Consider the following 17036-nt stretch of genomic DNA (forward strand, 5'->3'; position numbering starts at 1 on the left):
ACACAGTTCTTCAGAACAGTTTAAGGATCTACACATTGAGAACAAGCACACAGCTGCATGCCCACATTTCGACACCAGTTGGTTAACAAGGCTTTAAACTCGCAGTTTCATAATTGTCAGTCAGGCTACACATTTTTCAAGTTTAAGAAAAAATAAAACATCCCTTAACCATGCGGCCACCGCTGGTGGATTGTAGGCAGCAGATTTTGACAAGGAAGAAGGCTAGAATCAAAAATACAATATCTCTGGTACGGATTCATCAATTTTAACTGTCCATTGTAGTAGCCTTTGAATGTAATCTTTCTCTTACTACATTTGATTGTGGTCAATGTTGATGTCATGTGATTTCATTATTCCTTTCCTGTCGTGATATCTAGAGGGTGTTTGTGGTTTATTTGTGTATATATTACTACATATTCCTTCTGTCTTTTTTCACATTTAATTATCGGTTTTTGTTTATGTCATAAATCCATATTTCTGAACCTGAGGTGTTGCCTCCTTCTGTTAGATGGCTGAGTCGTCTTAACATGGCCGCTGTGGGCTACGCTGAGCGAGAGAGGATACGCCAGGAGCAGGGTGAGGGTTCATTTAGTGACTTGCTGAAGGGAACTTCAGCAGATGGTTGCGGAAAGATGATCTTTTCAAGTACCAAACACACTAGTACTAATACTCCTATTCCTTTTGGACAGTATACTTCATATGGTATTTATATGGATAGATAGATAGATGAATAGATAGATAGATATGGATAGATAGTGTTTCTGACTGTCTGTGTGTGGGTTTCCAGCAGATTACTGGAGTGAGAGTGAACATGAGGAGGACACCACCTCCAGCCCCAAACAGGACAGTCCCCCACCTCCATACGATACCTACCCACGGCCTCCATCAGTGAGTCACACACACACGACTGTATTACACGCTCATATAAAGTATGCACTGTACTTGAAGGAAAAAATCATGCTCAGTGCTCCTCCGCAGTCCATTTCAACAGTTAAAGTTATTGCCAATGTAGCCTACAGGGAGTGGTGGGGCTAAAATTGGTATAATTGATGCTATAATTGGCGCTCCCGCTGCTTTGCTCCACATTAAATGTCTTTGTCTTTGGGCGTGTATTTTTTAGCCTGGGATAAAATGAAAAGCCAAAACAATAGCAGTAACACGTTTAAGATACCAGACACACAGGCTGCTAATTTGTTCAGATAATAATATTTGAAAATCCTTGTCATAAAGACTCTTTTGCCTTTTCTACAAACACTCAAACACACTCATTCCCACTCATGTCCAAACACTCATCTCCTCTTCTTTGTCTTCCTGTCTCTTTCTCAAATACTTATTCAATCATCACCCTGCTTCCTTGGAAGTCATCTGGCTGCCTCACCGGATTGAAGTCCCTTTTTCAAGTCTGTCATTACAGTTGAATGAGACGAGTCGATCAAATGACGCCTGCCAGATTTTTACTCTTTCCTCTCTCTGTCAGATGAGTGCCTACTTGGAAGGCCGAACCACTCGACTGTCTTCCACGGAGACGTCTCGTTCTCGCTCCTCCCAGGAAGACTTCCTCTGTAGCGAGCCCCCAGCGGTGGCAGCAGAGCCGCAGTACCACCCTGGTCCGCTAGGGGGAGGCACCACACACAGTGGGAGAAAGCCAGGGGGCAGCAGCAGCAGCGACGTTCAGTACAGATGTGATCCTGTAGAGGTCAGTGTCAGTCTGTCCAAATCAAGATATTTCAAAGTAAAAGCTTGATTTCTATTCATTTTACTGTGAATATTCATGGTCCCCAGATCATTAAACTGGTTCTTGACTTGAAACCAGTCAGGAACCAGGAGACAAATAGCTTAGCTTAGCATAAAGACTGAAAACAATGGGAAACGGCTAGCTTGGCTGTGACTAGAGGTAACAAAATCTAGCAACCAAAATCTCTAATGTACACTGATCTCGTTTGTTTATTCTGTGCAAAAGCCAAAGTCTAACAAAATCAAATTGTGGTTTTACAGCCTAGCTTCCAGTCTTTATGCTAAGCTAACCAGCTTACTAGCCTGAGTGTACTTCCCAAAATTTCCAAAGGTATCAAAGACTTACATAAACAGAAAAATTGTCCCCCAACTTGTTTCCACTGCAGTTACAGGAATATGTTTTTGCTCTCGGGGTGTTTGCAGGCTAAAATGTCACATTTGCACACAATGTAATGTCATAATTGGCGCACAGGTAGCTGATTATATTCATCCTACCAGTCGGGACTCTTGATTTTAATTACCTTAGAAATGATTTGAATGGCTTTTGTTCCAGCACCACCCCCTGGACAAAATTTACATTTTTAGTCCCAGTGCTAACAAGAATCTGAGATTGGCAAAGTCTCAGTATGTTGTTTGTTCCTCCAGCCAATTTCTAGTGTTTGACTGTTATGAATTATTCAAACTTCAAGGGGCCCCTGGTGGGTCTTTATATTTGTTTTTTTTATTTTGTTTATTTACTCTCTATAAATTCACTTCTTCTGGGAGTTTGGGAAAGGAGTTTTTAAAATTCTTACAAATTATAGAAAAAGCTTTGTAAGGTGCCAGGCTCTTAACTTTACTTGGCTTTCATGGGAAGTGAAGTAAAGAACATTGTGATAAATAACGTTCATGTCAAGTACATCATTTTTTTATCAATAAGCTGTTTGAGAGGTAGCACGGATCCCAATGAACGTTACCATGATCCACTGGCGACACATGGACGATTTTGCTCTTTTCAAGTGGCCAATCGGAAAACTTTCCCAGAAACATGAATGCACAAATAATATACTTTTCTGTTTCCTGTAGTACCGTTCCAGTCCCGCAGGAGGCAGCAGTGAGACAGGGTCTCCGGGCCGCTCCTCCTCATCTCAGAGACGATCCTGGCAGGACCTAATTGAGACCCCATTGACTGAGGCTGGACTGCACTACCTACAAACTGGACCATTAGGTAACGCAAATAAACCGGATGCCTTATGGATCCACCCAGTTGATCAATATATTACTGGATCTTGGTGACAGAGTATTACCATTACATCCAGGTCACAAAGCCAGGAATCCAATTTTTCCCAAAAATAAATACTTGTACATGTGTGTTATGTGTGTGTAATATTTTGTTGTTTTAAAAATGAGTGACGCTGCATTCGTTTTTTACAGAACAACGTAACTGTTTCTTATTCCTTGTCTTATGTTCTCTTTACGTTACAGAGGACGCCGTCTTTGCTGAGCCCGGTCCAGGGGGCGGGACTATGATGGCCGGAGCCGTTTACACTCTTCCTGCACAGAGGAATGTCCCGTTGCCCATGGCGATGCAGAGGCTGATTCCTATGGCAACACAGGGAGGGAAACCCCGCAGCTTCACACTGCCACGAGACAGCAACCTACACACACTCCTCACGCCCCCTGCGAAAGAAGAACAGCAAACACACAACGGTGAGTGTAGTTGGGAACATACATGTAGAGCGAAACACACGGACGCATGCAAGGGGGTGAAGGAGCACAAAGCAAATACATGTAGCTTTGTAATGTGTGGGTGGATTGACGTTAGGTAAGAGCAGAAAGGAAAAATGTGTCTTACACTGACTGACAGCCACCAGAGACCGAAATATTTCTTTTTAAGGTGAAGACGTTGACGTCAGTTATGTGCCAGAAATAAAAACGCTCTCAGGCAGACACATTTCCATTTAAATCATCATCATTTAAATCTAGCAGGCTAACACACACTCCAGTCATACACTGTCTAATGAGGCTAATGAGACACTGGTTGCCTGGGTGAGCCCAGCGGCGTACTGAAAGAAAAGTGCCAAAATAGTCAACAAGAGAGAGCAACAAAGATATGCACAATGAAATATAATAATCATGTGCATTCTCTTTCAATTCGCCAAGCAGAGGGAATAAAAGTGGAGAGGACACCCCTGAAGCTGAAGGGAAAGAGAGAACAGGATTTTATCATCATTATTAATCTTTCTATGACTAATAGAAGTCATTATCCTGTGTAGTGGAGGTATTAAGGTGTGTGCTGCTGTCCTCCAGTGGTTGCTCTGAGACATAACTCAACCTAATCAGGTTTCTGACAGCCCTTTAGCCTTTAACTTCAAATCTTAGAAGAGTGAAGGAGGGTGTAAATCACCATTAAGTGTGCTACTCTGTCTTTTTCTCTGGCTGTGTGAAGGCGGCAGCGAGGGTGCATCCCTGGGCGACCTGTTTCGGGCATGCGAGCAGGGCGGAGTGTGTCCTCTCGGCCGCGGGTCGGAGGGGAAAGGTCAGTCAGAGTTCAGGCAGTCCTTCCTCCGACGGGCCGCCGACCCTCAGCTCAATGATCGTCTGCACCGCCTCCGCATACTGACGTCCACGCTGAAGGTTGGTTCACACGTGAATGCACATGCAAAGACACGTGCACACAAAAATATCATGCACACATAAAAAAGCTGGTACACCGAGTACAGTCCTTTTTTAACTATATTTTTCTTGCAGTTTTTTTTCTTCTTGAAAGGTTTGTTTTATATTAAAGTCATAATCCTTAAGATTTCCGTTCTGGATGATCTGGCGACACCAAGTGGGGTTCAAAACTACGCTTGTTGAGCAGCTACTTTGTTAGCAATATAACATCTGTTTACAGTGCAGCCAAACAAATTCACTTTTTTTAAATAAAGAAGTAAAATAATACAGTAAAATAATTGCAACTGCGATTTATGATTTCTTGCTGCTCAAGAAGTTTTTCACACAACAGCACAACACGGTAACAGGAGAAAGAGTTGGAGGTGCGGCTGTTTGTTCTTGTTCCATTACCTCCTGCGATATTCGACCCTGATCTGTTGTCAAAAATCACCATTGTCTTGTTTTGCAGACACAATTTTCGATGAACAATTCTTTTCAGCACCAATCTTAGTGACAAATACATTGTGTTTTCTGTAACTGCCACAAAAAAAGGTAGGCAGGCACCAGTTGAACACTTTTAATGTGAAGTTACAGCAGTAGGAAATGTTTGGTTTTCATTAGCAGTGACGCTAGAAGCTAGAAGCTGTTATCAATTAGCTAAATACAAATGGCAGCTCTGGATTACAAGCTGCATTGTTTTCTGTGAATCTCTTCTGCATGTGAAGGCAATATGAATCCAGTGCCGTAATGGCGGACCCCGTCACTAACAAGAGCTCCTTTAAAGTGAGATAATTACTGAATGTAAATCCACTAAATGGCTATTGCTGAAAACCAAAACCAACAAATCTTAAGGATTATAACTTTAAACTGCACTATACCTCATAGCTCACTCATATCTGATATCCCACTGTTCATTTGCTATTCTTACAAAGGAAGATGGTGCAATTTTTCTGCATTCTTTGTTCACAGCCATTCTTTCACCCCTTAGAGTTATGATTGGTTTAGTTTGTATGAGGTTTGCATTTTCTGATCAAACCCACTTTCATTTGCTAAACTGAAATGTCGTCATTTTCCAATCACAATGTATTTTTTTTCTTATCCACTATGGACTGAAGAATGACCTTTGTTATAGTGTATTTTTCTTGGCCCATTGGTTTACAGTAATCACATCCACACATGAATGCACCTAACCACATTAAATGTGAGCAGGGTGAAATGGATAAAATGGCACTCCTAATTGTTTTTGGAGAGGGAGCCTCCGTGTGCACTTTAGCTGTAATGCACCATGGCTTTCTGACCCTGATGCACACATAAATACATATAAACACACACATGCTGTAAAAATATCTGTCTTGTTAGTTTGAGTGCTGTCACCTGTCCCAGTCTGTCTCCTCGGTTTGAGTCTTTTCTACAGCGCTTTGTCAAACAGCCATCTGTGGCTTTATGCTATATGAGCAGTGGTTATGTTTCTGGGCTGGGTGCCTGTGAATGGTTCTTTTTGCTGTGGCTGTTTTTTTTTGTCTCTAGAGTTTGTATCTTTGTTGCTTCCTCCGTGTACGTAGGCGGGGATGTTTGGCGAGGGCGTGGGGGTCTTTGTCGCTTGTGTGTGTAGCCGCAGTAGCTTTTTGCGAGGGTCTGTGGCTTTGGCTGCCCGTGTCTGCTGGTACAGGTTGGGTGGAGGAGCTTACATGTTTGTTCCCTGTCTGGCGTCTCTTAAAGGTATACACCAAGTTTCTTTGGGGGGAGTTGGGATGAAATGTACCTGAGAGCATACAGTGGACACCAAAATCATCCATGTGACCCTGGTAGACCAGAAATCAGGTTGTATTCGTGTGTTCAGGCAGCATCAACTCATCTGCAGGGGTTGCTGTGGAAACAACAAAGATTTTCTCTGTATCTTTATGTAGGAAAAAAACAACAAGCTAGATGACAAATGAAGATTTGTACTCTTAACTCATTATTGCTATAGTGATGTAGAACGTCTCTGATGTAGCAGACAATAATAGTGATAGAGGTTTTATATGCTATATTTATTATTGCCATTATGAATGTGCTTATCCAAATCCAATGATTTTTCACAAAATAAAAAATATCAGTAACTCACTGTAGTTAATGCGGCCAAGTTTATATCTGACTAATTCAGATATCGATCCAGTGAACAGTGATTGTCAGTTAATCATAGTTAGCTGTTATGTAAATAGAGGAAATATTTTATCTAAACTGAATAAGGTAAGAGACCCTTTATGAATGTTTTTATAAAGTGTAATTAATGGCTTTATTCATGGTCAATAAATGCTTTTCTAATTCTTACCAATGCTTTATAGATCAGTTATAAGCCATGAAGAACAACTCAAGCCACCAAGTCTGCAGTTATAGTAAGTCATTAATAAACAGTCATGTGTTTCTTGCTTTATGATAAGACTTTCTAACAACCAGTAATGTCGCTGTCCTGTGAAATCCATGTATCTCCAAAATGTATCTCCATGAGCTAATAAAAATGTTTTCAGCTTTGTGACGATGCCTCTGCAGATCATTTTAGGTAACTTTAGGTAGTCTAGTACACTTAAAATGTAGGAGAATTTCCTCAGCACATAAAGGATCCTTTGCTCTTTAAGAAGTTTATCTGAAAAATACAGAATCCCCATATTTGGAGATTTTTGGAGCTTTTCAATGGACGTCGAAGACACATTTATTAACAAAATGTATTAATAAAGAGTCACAGGATTCTCCTTTTATTTGAGCAAGTCATTTTCAATTACAAATGTTTATAAGCCATTAATAAAAGCTGCTTACAATAATCTATTAAGTCTTATTTGTAGGGTCATTATTAAGAACCTCCCAACCCAAACAATGTTCTTATTATTAACATATCTAAAAAAGTATTGGTGCATTTATTCATTATTAATAATGCAATGTATTAAAAGTTCTGAACTGTTTATAAAGGCGTCCTTACTTACCATTTAGCGATAAACGTTTTACATGACGTCTTAGAAAACCAGAACAAATAATCTACTAAACACAAATGGATGCTCTTAGTGTCTTAGTGTAAATCTCCCCCAAACTTAATGTATCCCCTTAAGTGTGTGTCTTGCTTCACGTGTGTCTGCGTTTTAAAGCTTAGTGGTTTAAAATGATCTAAAAAGTGACCAGCCCCTCCTGTGTTTCTGCATCCCCCATAGGACAGGGAGGGGGAGCTAGCGCTGATTGACAGGCTGTTGGCCAATCCCCAGCTGTCGTCGACAGAGTTCCAGGAGTGGAAAAGAGCCTATCAGGAGCTGTTCTCTCAGGAGCCAGACTCGACCGCTGAATCAGACCCCGGCCCGCCCCTCACCCCCTCGCTCTCTCACACACACTCCTACATCGAGACCCACGTCTGACGAGTATAACACACGCCCAAACTCACGCACGCACACACACAAAGCTTAAGTTGCTCTCATCTCCTGGTTCTGGAAAGGGTTGAACTGCAGCGGAGCGTTTTGATGCATCAGGGTTGCGATCAGTGATGGACTTTGTCAAGAGAGGAGACTAGGGACAACTTGACTTCACATCCCGATACGCTTTCAGCAGCCGCAGTGTACAAGTGCAACATGACAGCTTTCTGAGGAGACGCCTGCGTGGCCCTCTTGTCACATCAATCTACAAGCTGATTGGTTATGCCTACTCCAGCTGGCTTGAGGGCGGACAATAAAGAGATTCTTAAATATTACATGTTTGCTTATGTGCTCTTTAAATACTCTTCATGGAAAACGCCATATATAAAGAAGCAACAAAACGTACCTTGGACATCGGTTTGCTCCTCCTGACATGGACAGAGATCTCAGAATAGTTCCTTCATGAGCCGCCATTAACAATATTTCATCCTGCTTGTTGTGCCATGTTTATACTGACTGCACAATGTCACATAGACCGCCACGAGTGACATATACATTGTATCAAGCCTTATACTTGATGTCTATGATGATATTTTCTGTACAGTGAGTGTTACAGCAGAGAACAGTTAGCAGAGGTCTTTTTTAAACTGACTAGTCATTCAGTTTCTATCTTGTTTTAGAGACTTTTGTTTGTGCTGGTTTGGTAGAATTACGTACTGTGCTGGGCTGGACCTGAAGCATGCACACCTCTGGAATAGGATCCACGAGGAAAAGTCCACCCTAAAAACACTTTAACACTGTTTTCAAACAGCCAGTTGAGCCCACGTTGTCGCATTTTCTTGTTATTTTTGCCCCAAAACTGATACGATGCCAGTTTCCCTGTCAGCTCCCTGTCATGCTTTGATTTCATCTTCACTGTCAGAACACTTTGCCTCCGGCGATGTCACTGCAAATCAAAAGTCTTGTCTTAAAAATATAATTGTTGATACCATTTAATTTTACATTAGACCTCATTAATTTATCTCTAGGCCTAAAAATTGCTTTTAAATCATTTTGACAGAAACATGGAACATCTTCAGTTACACTTCATTATTATTTTTTTTATTATTGTTTCATCTTCATGAAAACCAGCTCATGTTCAAACATGATATTGTATATATCTTTGATAACATTCCCCAATCTCGTCCATAATCGCTGCAAAGAGATCCATTCTTAAATTTCAGTGTAACAGTCAAAATCCACAGTCCTTGTTCTGTGTAAAAATACAAAATGCAATTTTGTACAAAACAAATTGTAATGTAAAAATACCCTATTCTGATTGCATTAACTCTAAGTTTACTTCAGCAGAACTTCTAAATGCAACCTACCTTACCTATCCTCCAAGAAAGAGTCTGTTGTGCTAGAATTTGCAGCTTTAAGAATGGAGGAAATTTGACCTTCCCTGTTGTTTTCGACTGATCGGGTGTTTGTTTGATGTGCAGATTAAATGATTTTATTTTAAAAGGCAGTTTATTACCATGTTAGGCATTGTGAACACAAGAAATACCTCCAAAGAGGAGACTGGATTCTTGCTATTAGCTTTTGGACCTTTTTTCCTTTTCTTTTTGACTTTCAGCAGCCGTAATGGGCCATCATCACTATAACACCTGCTATACGGTCACCATGGCAACTACAAGTGTATGAGTCAACCACAAGTGGTAAAGTTCGTGAAAGGTTACCGTAGAAAAGTAGACATAAAAAAGAAAAAAAATCTCATTTAAATCATAAAAAAAGGGGAAATCACAAAAAACTCCAGAAACTTTCCAAACATCACAGATTGATTATATGTTACATAACAGTGTAATAGTTCCTACGGGTGGATTTTTCCTCAGAGGCTCTGTATCCTGCATGCCACGTAGAGAATATGAGGAGATATTTGCATAAGATTTGAAATATGGATCTAATAAAAATATATTAGTTTGATATTTGTATGCTGCTGGCAAATGACTTAATACTCAGAGACACTGCACAAAACTATGAAAGCAATCGTACACATAAATACACGCACACCGAGACACACACGCCAATAAACAACAAACAATAAATACAGTTTGAATGCTCTTTTTATGCTGCTGCCCGTGGTTGGTTGTAGTAGCATGTCTTTGTTGTAGATAAACACAATATTCCTTTTTCTGTTTTTGTGTTTGAAATCTCTAGATACAGTAGATCTCTCTTTATAGAGTGCAAACTAAGTGTCTTGGATGATGTTCTCTAATTCTATCAGGTTTTTTTGGGACAGTTGAGTAAAGATTGTTTAATGTTGAATCTATAAATTATGGTAAAATAACAGTATTTATTTACGTGATCATTCTTCGTGTTCTGTTTGGAAGAAGAGGGTGGATCAATAAAGTGTGGTCATTTGGAGGAAGGTGTATTTGTGGTTTGTTTTCGTGGCGGTGGACGGTGAGAAAGGAGAGGAGGCTGACTTGGGGAAGGGACGATGAGCGCCGGTAACAGCTGCTGCGTCATCTCTGTCAACAAGGGAGGCAGAGTGAGAGAGAGAGAGTCCACAACACACCAACACAGATCCTCTGGTGTAGAAACTCAACTCTGCTTCTCCTCCCAACTGACCAATCCTAATCCTTGGCCCTTTCCCTTAATGCTGCAATCACAGCTGAGCAAAAAGTGACTAATCTGACACCAGCACTTGGTTTCAGTTGAGTGTTGTGTTGCTATAGAAACAACTACTGGCACAGTCCTGTAGTTGCAGTTGAACTGACATTGTTAGATTAGGTGTGTTTCCATAAAAAGTGCCATACAGGAAGCGTGTTACTTAACGTCCACTGAAGAGACAAAACAGAAACATCTGACCTGTGTGGAGCCATGAGGAGACTGTAATAAAACACAGAAATGTTATATTTCCATCATGTTTTCTACATCGTTTTCCATCATTTGGGGCTCTTTCAGTTGCGTCACCTTGTTGTGGCCTCTTCTTTATGGGAAAATCCGACTGGAAAATATGCGCCCTCAGCTGTGTATCTCTATGAAACATCTTATTTGCATAACGGTAGTGGATAGAAATGCACATTAATTTGCCTTTTGTTTGGTAATGTTTTGGAAGATCTCTGCTACATATGCATAGAAGCCTGGCTACGGTGAAAACATTATTGGACAACAAATTCAATGCTAGTGAATTAAAAATCAGAAGAAGAGGGGATACTATAAACAAACGTCAGACAAGGAATATCTCTGCTGAAGGGACCAACATTAAGACTCTAAGAACTTAAAATGTTTGTGTCAATATGCGTTCACACTGAAAGCAAAGCTAATTTTCACCTCTTGTCAGTCACACAAATTTGACCATTAGTGTTTATTTGCCCAAACTTAGGATCTTAGTAACATTTTGTATCTTAATAATACAACACAAAAGGTGCTTACTTTTGGCCCGTGGCCCACCATTACATTTCAGTTTTGGCCATCCAAGGGAAAAAAACTGGGCACCCCTGCTCTAGAATATATGAACTACTATTAATAAATTAATAAGTAAAATCTGCAGCAGCATAGCCCACCTTGCTTTAGCTATGTTAGCTGCAATCCTGCAGCTACTGTTCGATAAACCAGACTGTAAAAAAAGAGAGAAAATGTTTGCCAGACATTAACATACGATGCTATACTTTGTTCAAATGATCAGGTTATTGAACCTGAGACACTGACACTGGAGCTTATCACTTCTGCAATTCAGTTTTATTGGTTCTTAATTTAAATTTTTCCAGTGGTTCATGATCAATGAGAATTCATAATACATATATATTATTTCATGATGATGACCACTTGGAATGTTAAATTGTACAATACTGCTAAAAATCTGCATTAAATTCCAACAATGTTTGGACAGTAAGGCAAGTGAAAAGTCTACACACCATGATTTGTATATAACATATTTCAAGGTGCCTGTATGTATAACTATTGAAGTTAGTACCCGAGTTGAGTGCTGTTTTCATTGACAGTAATCACTGCCAAGTATGATGAGACACGCAATTAATTTCGAATACAACATTTCCTTCAGACATAATAAAACGTGTTAAATAAATAATGTAATGCAGACAGCGCAGTATGCATTCAGGATTAAATGGAAGATACAAGCATAAAAGTTCATGAATAATGAACCAGCAGGTTACCTAGCTTTTACCCACAAATCGTGCATATGATTTCCTGCTAATGCTTTTTCTACTCTGCAGCTTTACTTTGTCCATTTGGGCTGTCAGTGCAGATGGAAATGGGTGAAACAGGAAAACACGAAAAAGGTCACTCAATGTTCTTTGTTTGCCTATATATCTACTTTATAGAATATATTATTTATCTCTAGTCAATAAATAGGAATGTCACATGCATGGAACTTTTATCTACAACTTATCTACTATTCAGCTTAGCTTTTCTGTTGTTTTTATTTCAAAGCTGTCCTCCTCCACCTCCATCACCTTATCTCCTGTTTTGACCTCTTCTCTATTCCCTTTTATGTGTGATAGCCTCCTCTGCTATCTGGCTCAACCTCCTCTTGAAAACTCATCTGTGCAGGAATTACCTTCTTTCCACTAAATCTCTTTACTTCTCCTCTGTACTTGTTCTCAAAATCCCCTTTTATCTCTCTCCTTAGCTCTTGTTTTACTCCTTTTTGCAGAACATTGGCACATTCAGTCACAGGAATATCATTCATAAAAAAACATGTAGGCCCTGTATCACTTCTCACTGGTGGTTGCTTGTCATTTATGGTGCTCTAGCGCTCAAAGCTTATTACTGCTGTTACTGTGCTTTATCTTAAACTAAGCTGTGTCCTGGTTGTAGCTGAGGCCAAAAGAGAAATAATAGTATATTACTAAAATGTTGAACTACGAAGCAATAGAGTAGCTGAGCTTAGCATAAAGGCCTGTAAGGGGAAAAACATCTTGCTTAGCTCTGTCTAGAGGTAAAAAAATCTGCATTGAGCACCTGTAAAGCTCACTAACTAACACATATGTGATTAGTGTAATCCACCCAAAAACCAAAAGGTTAAAAAATGCAAGTTTAAGGCATATGGGAGGTCATGTGCTTTATGCTAAGCAAAGCTCCCGGTATTAGCTTTACATTTAATAGGTAATGTGTATGTATGTGTGTCTCATCTAATTCTCAGCGAGACAAAAGTAAAGTTCTACTTGTTTTAAATTGAACTTGTTTGAAATATGTTCCTATACAATGCACATCTTGTTCTCCTCTAATGAGGTCCAGAAACATCTTGAAATCCAGGCCAGTTAGTAAGGTTGAAAGTTAAAATGTTGAGTTTGGGATGGTGGTGTAATCTCTGACACCCCCAGTTTCATTTCCCAACACAGTCTGCAAAGCTGTCTACTGTGACGGATAGTCTTCCTCTTCTTTGTTCTTTCATGTCTGAAACCCACTATTTTCAGTTCACTAAACCTAACTGTTGTTTATATGACAAACACATTAAAATTGAGGGTACAATTTCTGATATTATCGCACCATTATTTCAATATGTGTGCTTCATTCTCAGCGCGTTGAGGCTGCGTTGCACTGATGAGAGGCATGTTCACACTTTCGTGTAAAAACCTTCTTACACGATGTGCACTTTAGTCTGGCAGGGGCAGCAGTGTGCACTCAACCCCAGTGAGAGGTCTGGGGAGCTGACAGATCTCTCTCCAGCCATCTTTTTTTGTATCATACTCCAACACGCTCTTCACTATCACCTCCTGTCCGTCGCTCCATCTTCTCCCTCCAAATACCAGCAGATTCCCGGTCGGCGTCGACACCATTCCATAGTTGAAGGAGCCAATGGGAAGCGGTCGAAGGCGGGTCCAGTGGTCTGACTGTGAATCGTATTGTTCGATATCGCAGAAAGGCTCGTACATTCCCAGTAAGGCGTAGATGTGGCGGTGGACGGTTGCCAGGCGGTGACTGAACCTGGCGATGGACATGGACGCTCGCTTCTCCCAGACTCTTCCTTTGAGGTCCCAGAATAGAACTTCTCTGCTGCACTCTCTATGGTCATCTTGGTTATTGCCATGGTTACTACCATGGATGCTTCCCTGGTTGACTGGGAGACCACCTGAAACGTAGATGCAGTTGTCAAGCACAGCAGAAGCGTGGCCATAAAGGGGGCGAGGCATCGCTGCTCCTCTCCTCCATGCTCCCGTAGCCATGTCATAAAACTCGACAGAAGCTACAGAGGTGTGTGTGTCGCTGTCTGGTTGTGTTTGTCGACCCCCGATGGCATAAATAAAATCCTCCACCACGCAGCAGGTGAACCACGCCCGCCTCTCCAGCATGGACTCCACCTTCTCCCAGTGGTCGAAGCGAGGATCGTAGCGCCACACCTGGTTGGATGTTGCCGTGGTGACAGACTTTTTCCCATCCTCGTCTCCCTCTTTCACTTCTTCTCCTCCGAGTACGAAGAGGAAACCTCCCACCGAGCACACACAGTGATTTTTCAGTCGCAGTGGGAGACTGGAACCCAGGGATGAAAACTTCCTGCTTCTGGGATCAAACGCCAGCATTTTTTGTTCTGGCCAATCAGGGCTGGATCCTCCACCCACAAGCAGCACACGACTGGGCGACACCCTGAGCGTTGACTGTTTGCTCTGTCTGATTGGCTGAGCTGGACCTAGCCTATGGTACTCTAATGCTCGAGTCAGCTGACTTCTGATTAGAGGTGTGGCCATGGCTCTGTGGGCGTGGCTTTGATTGGTGAGGTCAGAGGGGGCAACCAATCCGAAGCGCAGGCGACTCAGCAGAAGATTTGATTTCAGCAGAGGGAGGGGCCCGTTCTCATTCAGCCAATCCAGAGCCACCTTTATGAGATCCACCTCCTTCACACCAGGTATCTCGTCAGCATCGAGCACCGCCATCAGTGATTGGATATTTAGCCCGAGAAGGTCATCCCTGCTTTCCTGTAGCAATGTCCCCATCTCCATAGCGATGGTTTGATTGGCGGCATCAAGTGCATCTGAGAGGGTGTGATGCTCGGCCAAGTTAGCATAGCAGCAGCAATTCTCAGCGCTTAAACCATCAGTCATAAAGCGCTCGCATATTGACACAGCCGGCTCCACCTGCAAGTACCTGGCCGCCTCCAAGACGACAGGAAGTGTAGACGGTGATACACTCAGCCAGCCAGAATACAGGAAGTCCAAAATGGCATCTAAACCCTCAGGTGTTAACGCCGGAAGGGTAATGGAGTCCGCTAATCTCTCCGCGGTAGTCTCTCCAAACAGAGCCCAAAAATACTCGCTGGAGCTGGCCAAAAGGGCACGATGACATGGGAAAGATACACCGCCAGCCTCTAGGACGACATCACACATCTTTCTCTGAGAGCGGAGGCGCTGGAAGCCGGAGAGAAGTCCGGTTCTTTGGGAGGAACTGTAGAGAATGGAGTAGCTATCCATCCAAAAGATAGGAGGCAAGGAGAAAATAAAGGTTAGAAGGTGAGAAGACAAGTGGATTAGCAGCACGTTAAAGAAAAGGCTTAGTCTGGATGGTAGGAGAAAGCAGCAGTGAGGCAGGAAGTAAGAGGAAGAAACATTAAAAGCAGAAAGCACAGGACAGGCAGCAGTGAGCGTTGTCAAAAAAACATGCAGCCGACAAGCTACACAAAAGAACGTTTGACAAAAACAGAGTTAGACGTTAGCAGGAGAACAAGATAATAGGCTGCTGAAAGCATGGAGCAGGAAATGAGGGGAAAAGAAAAGAGAGTAAAGTGCGTCTCCTTAGTCGAGGTCTCTGCATTTGTGTTTTTGTCCAGCTCTGTCTCCAGCGACGGGCATGTGACACCATGATAAGAAGGTTAACAACTGCCCACTACATACACTCAAACACAATCCTGTGTACCCCTCGCCCCCACCCCCTTTTTTGGCCCTTAAATGTAGTCCGTCCCAAAGCCTCTTGTCTCATTCTGTGATGTCCCAGCTCTGTTGGCTTTGTCTTTCGCCCTCTGCCCTTTTCTCTGCGTCCGGGAGGGAGTATCACCCAAATAAATGCATCCAACATGCACACACCAACCCGGCCAGCTAGCAGATACATCGATAAACACACACAGACACACACACACACATACAGAGAGAGATGGAGCCTGGCAGGATCTTAGTGTCTATCCCGGCGGATGAACTCATTGGTAAATACAGCTGCTAGAGTCTACGAACCAAGATTCCAGGACACGGTTGCCACGGCACCTATCTGTGCCCTCATCGCCATGGTGACAGGAATAGAAACACAGACACAGCTCGGCGGATTCAGCACGAGGTGCATATCAAACCGGGGAAGTTTTGCCAAGCTGTCAAAGATTTCACAAGTGTCAAAAGTAGGAGCATAGCATTTTGGTATTAGAGTAAGCCGTGCCCTTTTGGGAGGCATTTAACCTTATTATGACCTGTGCTGCTTCAAAATCATGCAGATTGATGTCATGGTATTATTTTTATGCAGAGACAGGAGAGGGTGAAGGGAGCCAGAGAGCGAAAAACAATAAAGGATGGATATGTTTCCAGTATCAGGATCCAAGTTGTCCAGCGTGTTTACGGGTATCTGATTAATGTTGAGCTACCATGTGAGAGTGTGCTACTGTCTGCCTGATACACACACAAACACACACACACATCAATATGCAAACATCACTTTATTGCACACTTACAAGTCCTTGCAGCGTTCTCTGCAACGTACATTTCGTAGTGAGTTATGATTATTGTATCGACGCTGGCTCACACTCTGAGATGAGAGTGTTTGTGTGTGTGTGTGTGTGTGTGTGTGTGTGTGGGTGTGGGTGGACATGTGGTGATATTGGTGCTTGTAAGTGTATGAACGTGTCCCTGTTAAATCTGCCCTCTGCCTCTCTAATATGACCTGTCTGCCTGAACCAGACGGCTGTTGTGGAACACAGATCACTTTACTCTTCCGCTCTTCATCCACTAATTACCTTTAAGCACTTCCATGGAGTTGGCCATCTTTAATTGATGGGGGAAGAAGAGGTCATCTTCGCCCTGCTCCTGTGTTTGGGTTGTACCGAATGGGTTCCTGTGCACGAACGTCTGGAAGTAATGAAAATGATTTTTAGCAGTCTCTAAGATTAAAAAGAAACTCATCTAATTAAATAATAACTCATTAGCTTTTTATCAGTTTATCAGATGTTTGCATGTTTTAGTGCATTTGGTAGTACGTTTAAGCTACATAAGCATTTCCTGTTCTTGTTTGGTAATGTTGACTAGAAAGCCATTTTCCATGAAAGAATTGTGATTCCCTCAATTAAACTGGTGCTTGATTATTTCTATATTGTCATAAATATAC

General features: G+C 41.9%; 3 protein-coding genes across 4 annotated transcripts in view; 2 read left to right on the forward strand and 1 right to left on the reverse strand.

The window, feature by feature from the left end:
* Positions 1 to 10133, forward strand: part of cnksr2a (connector enhancer of kinase suppressor of Ras 2a) — a 42248-nt gene extending 32115 nt beyond the window's left edge. Inside the window, exons 18-24 of the mRNA XM_035657113.1 lie at positions 509 to 576; positions 788 to 888; positions 1478 to 1696; positions 2800 to 2941; positions 3199 to 3423; positions 4163 to 4350; positions 7548 to 10133. Of these exons, the coding sequence (XP_035513006.1) occupies positions 509 to 576; positions 788 to 888; positions 1478 to 1696; positions 2800 to 2941; positions 3199 to 3423; positions 4163 to 4350; positions 7548 to 7745 (1141 nt within the window). The 3' untranslated portion in view covers positions 7746 to 10133. The remainder of the gene's footprint in view (positions 1 to 508; positions 577 to 787; positions 889 to 1477; positions 1697 to 2799; positions 2942 to 3198; positions 3424 to 4162; positions 4351 to 7547) is intronic.
* A 1310-nt stretch (positions 10134 to 11443) lies between these two features.
* On the reverse strand, positions 11444 to 15964 carry LOC118332043 (kelch-like protein 34). Of its 2 annotated transcripts, XM_035667290.1 has the most exons (2): positions 15817 to 15964; positions 11444 to 15140 (listed from the first exon to the last, which is right to left on the reverse strand). In XM_035667290.1, exon 2 carries the CDS (start codon positions 15062 to 15064, stop codon positions 13340 to 13342), a length of 1725 nt encoding a protein of 574 aa, XP_035523183.1. In that variant the 5' UTR covers positions 15065 to 15140; positions 15817 to 15964; the 3' UTR covers positions 11444 to 13339. The 2 variants fall into 2 exon arrangements, with proteins under 2 accessions (XP_035523183.1, XP_035523102.1); XM_035667209.1 differs by lacking the exon at positions 15817 to 15964 and having other exon boundaries at positions 11444 to 15800.
* LOC118324677 (isoleucine--tRNA ligase, cytoplasmic-like) overlaps positions 15862 to 17036 on the forward strand; it is an 8010-nt gene continuing 6835 nt past the window's right edge. The window contains exon 1 of the mRNA XM_035657125.1: positions 15862 to 16001. Coding sequence (XP_035513018.1) covers positions 15862 to 16001 — 140 coding nt within the window. The remainder of the gene's footprint in view (positions 16002 to 17036) is intronic.

This window comes from Morone saxatilis, unplaced genomic scaffold (assembly GCF_004916995.1).
Source record: "Morone saxatilis isolate NCDOM2014 unplaced genomic scaffold, NCSU_SB_2.0 Contig0, whole genome shotgun sequence".
Classification (NCBI taxonomy): domain Eukaryota; kingdom Metazoa; phylum Chordata; class Actinopteri; family Moronidae; genus Morone; species Morone saxatilis.

What these genes read in the sequence shown, in the direction of transcription:
- LOC118332043 (XM_035667209.1), bottom strand. Translation starts at nt 15,148, where the DNA reads ATGGATAGCTACTCCATTCTCTACAGTTCCTCCCAAAGAACCGGACTT.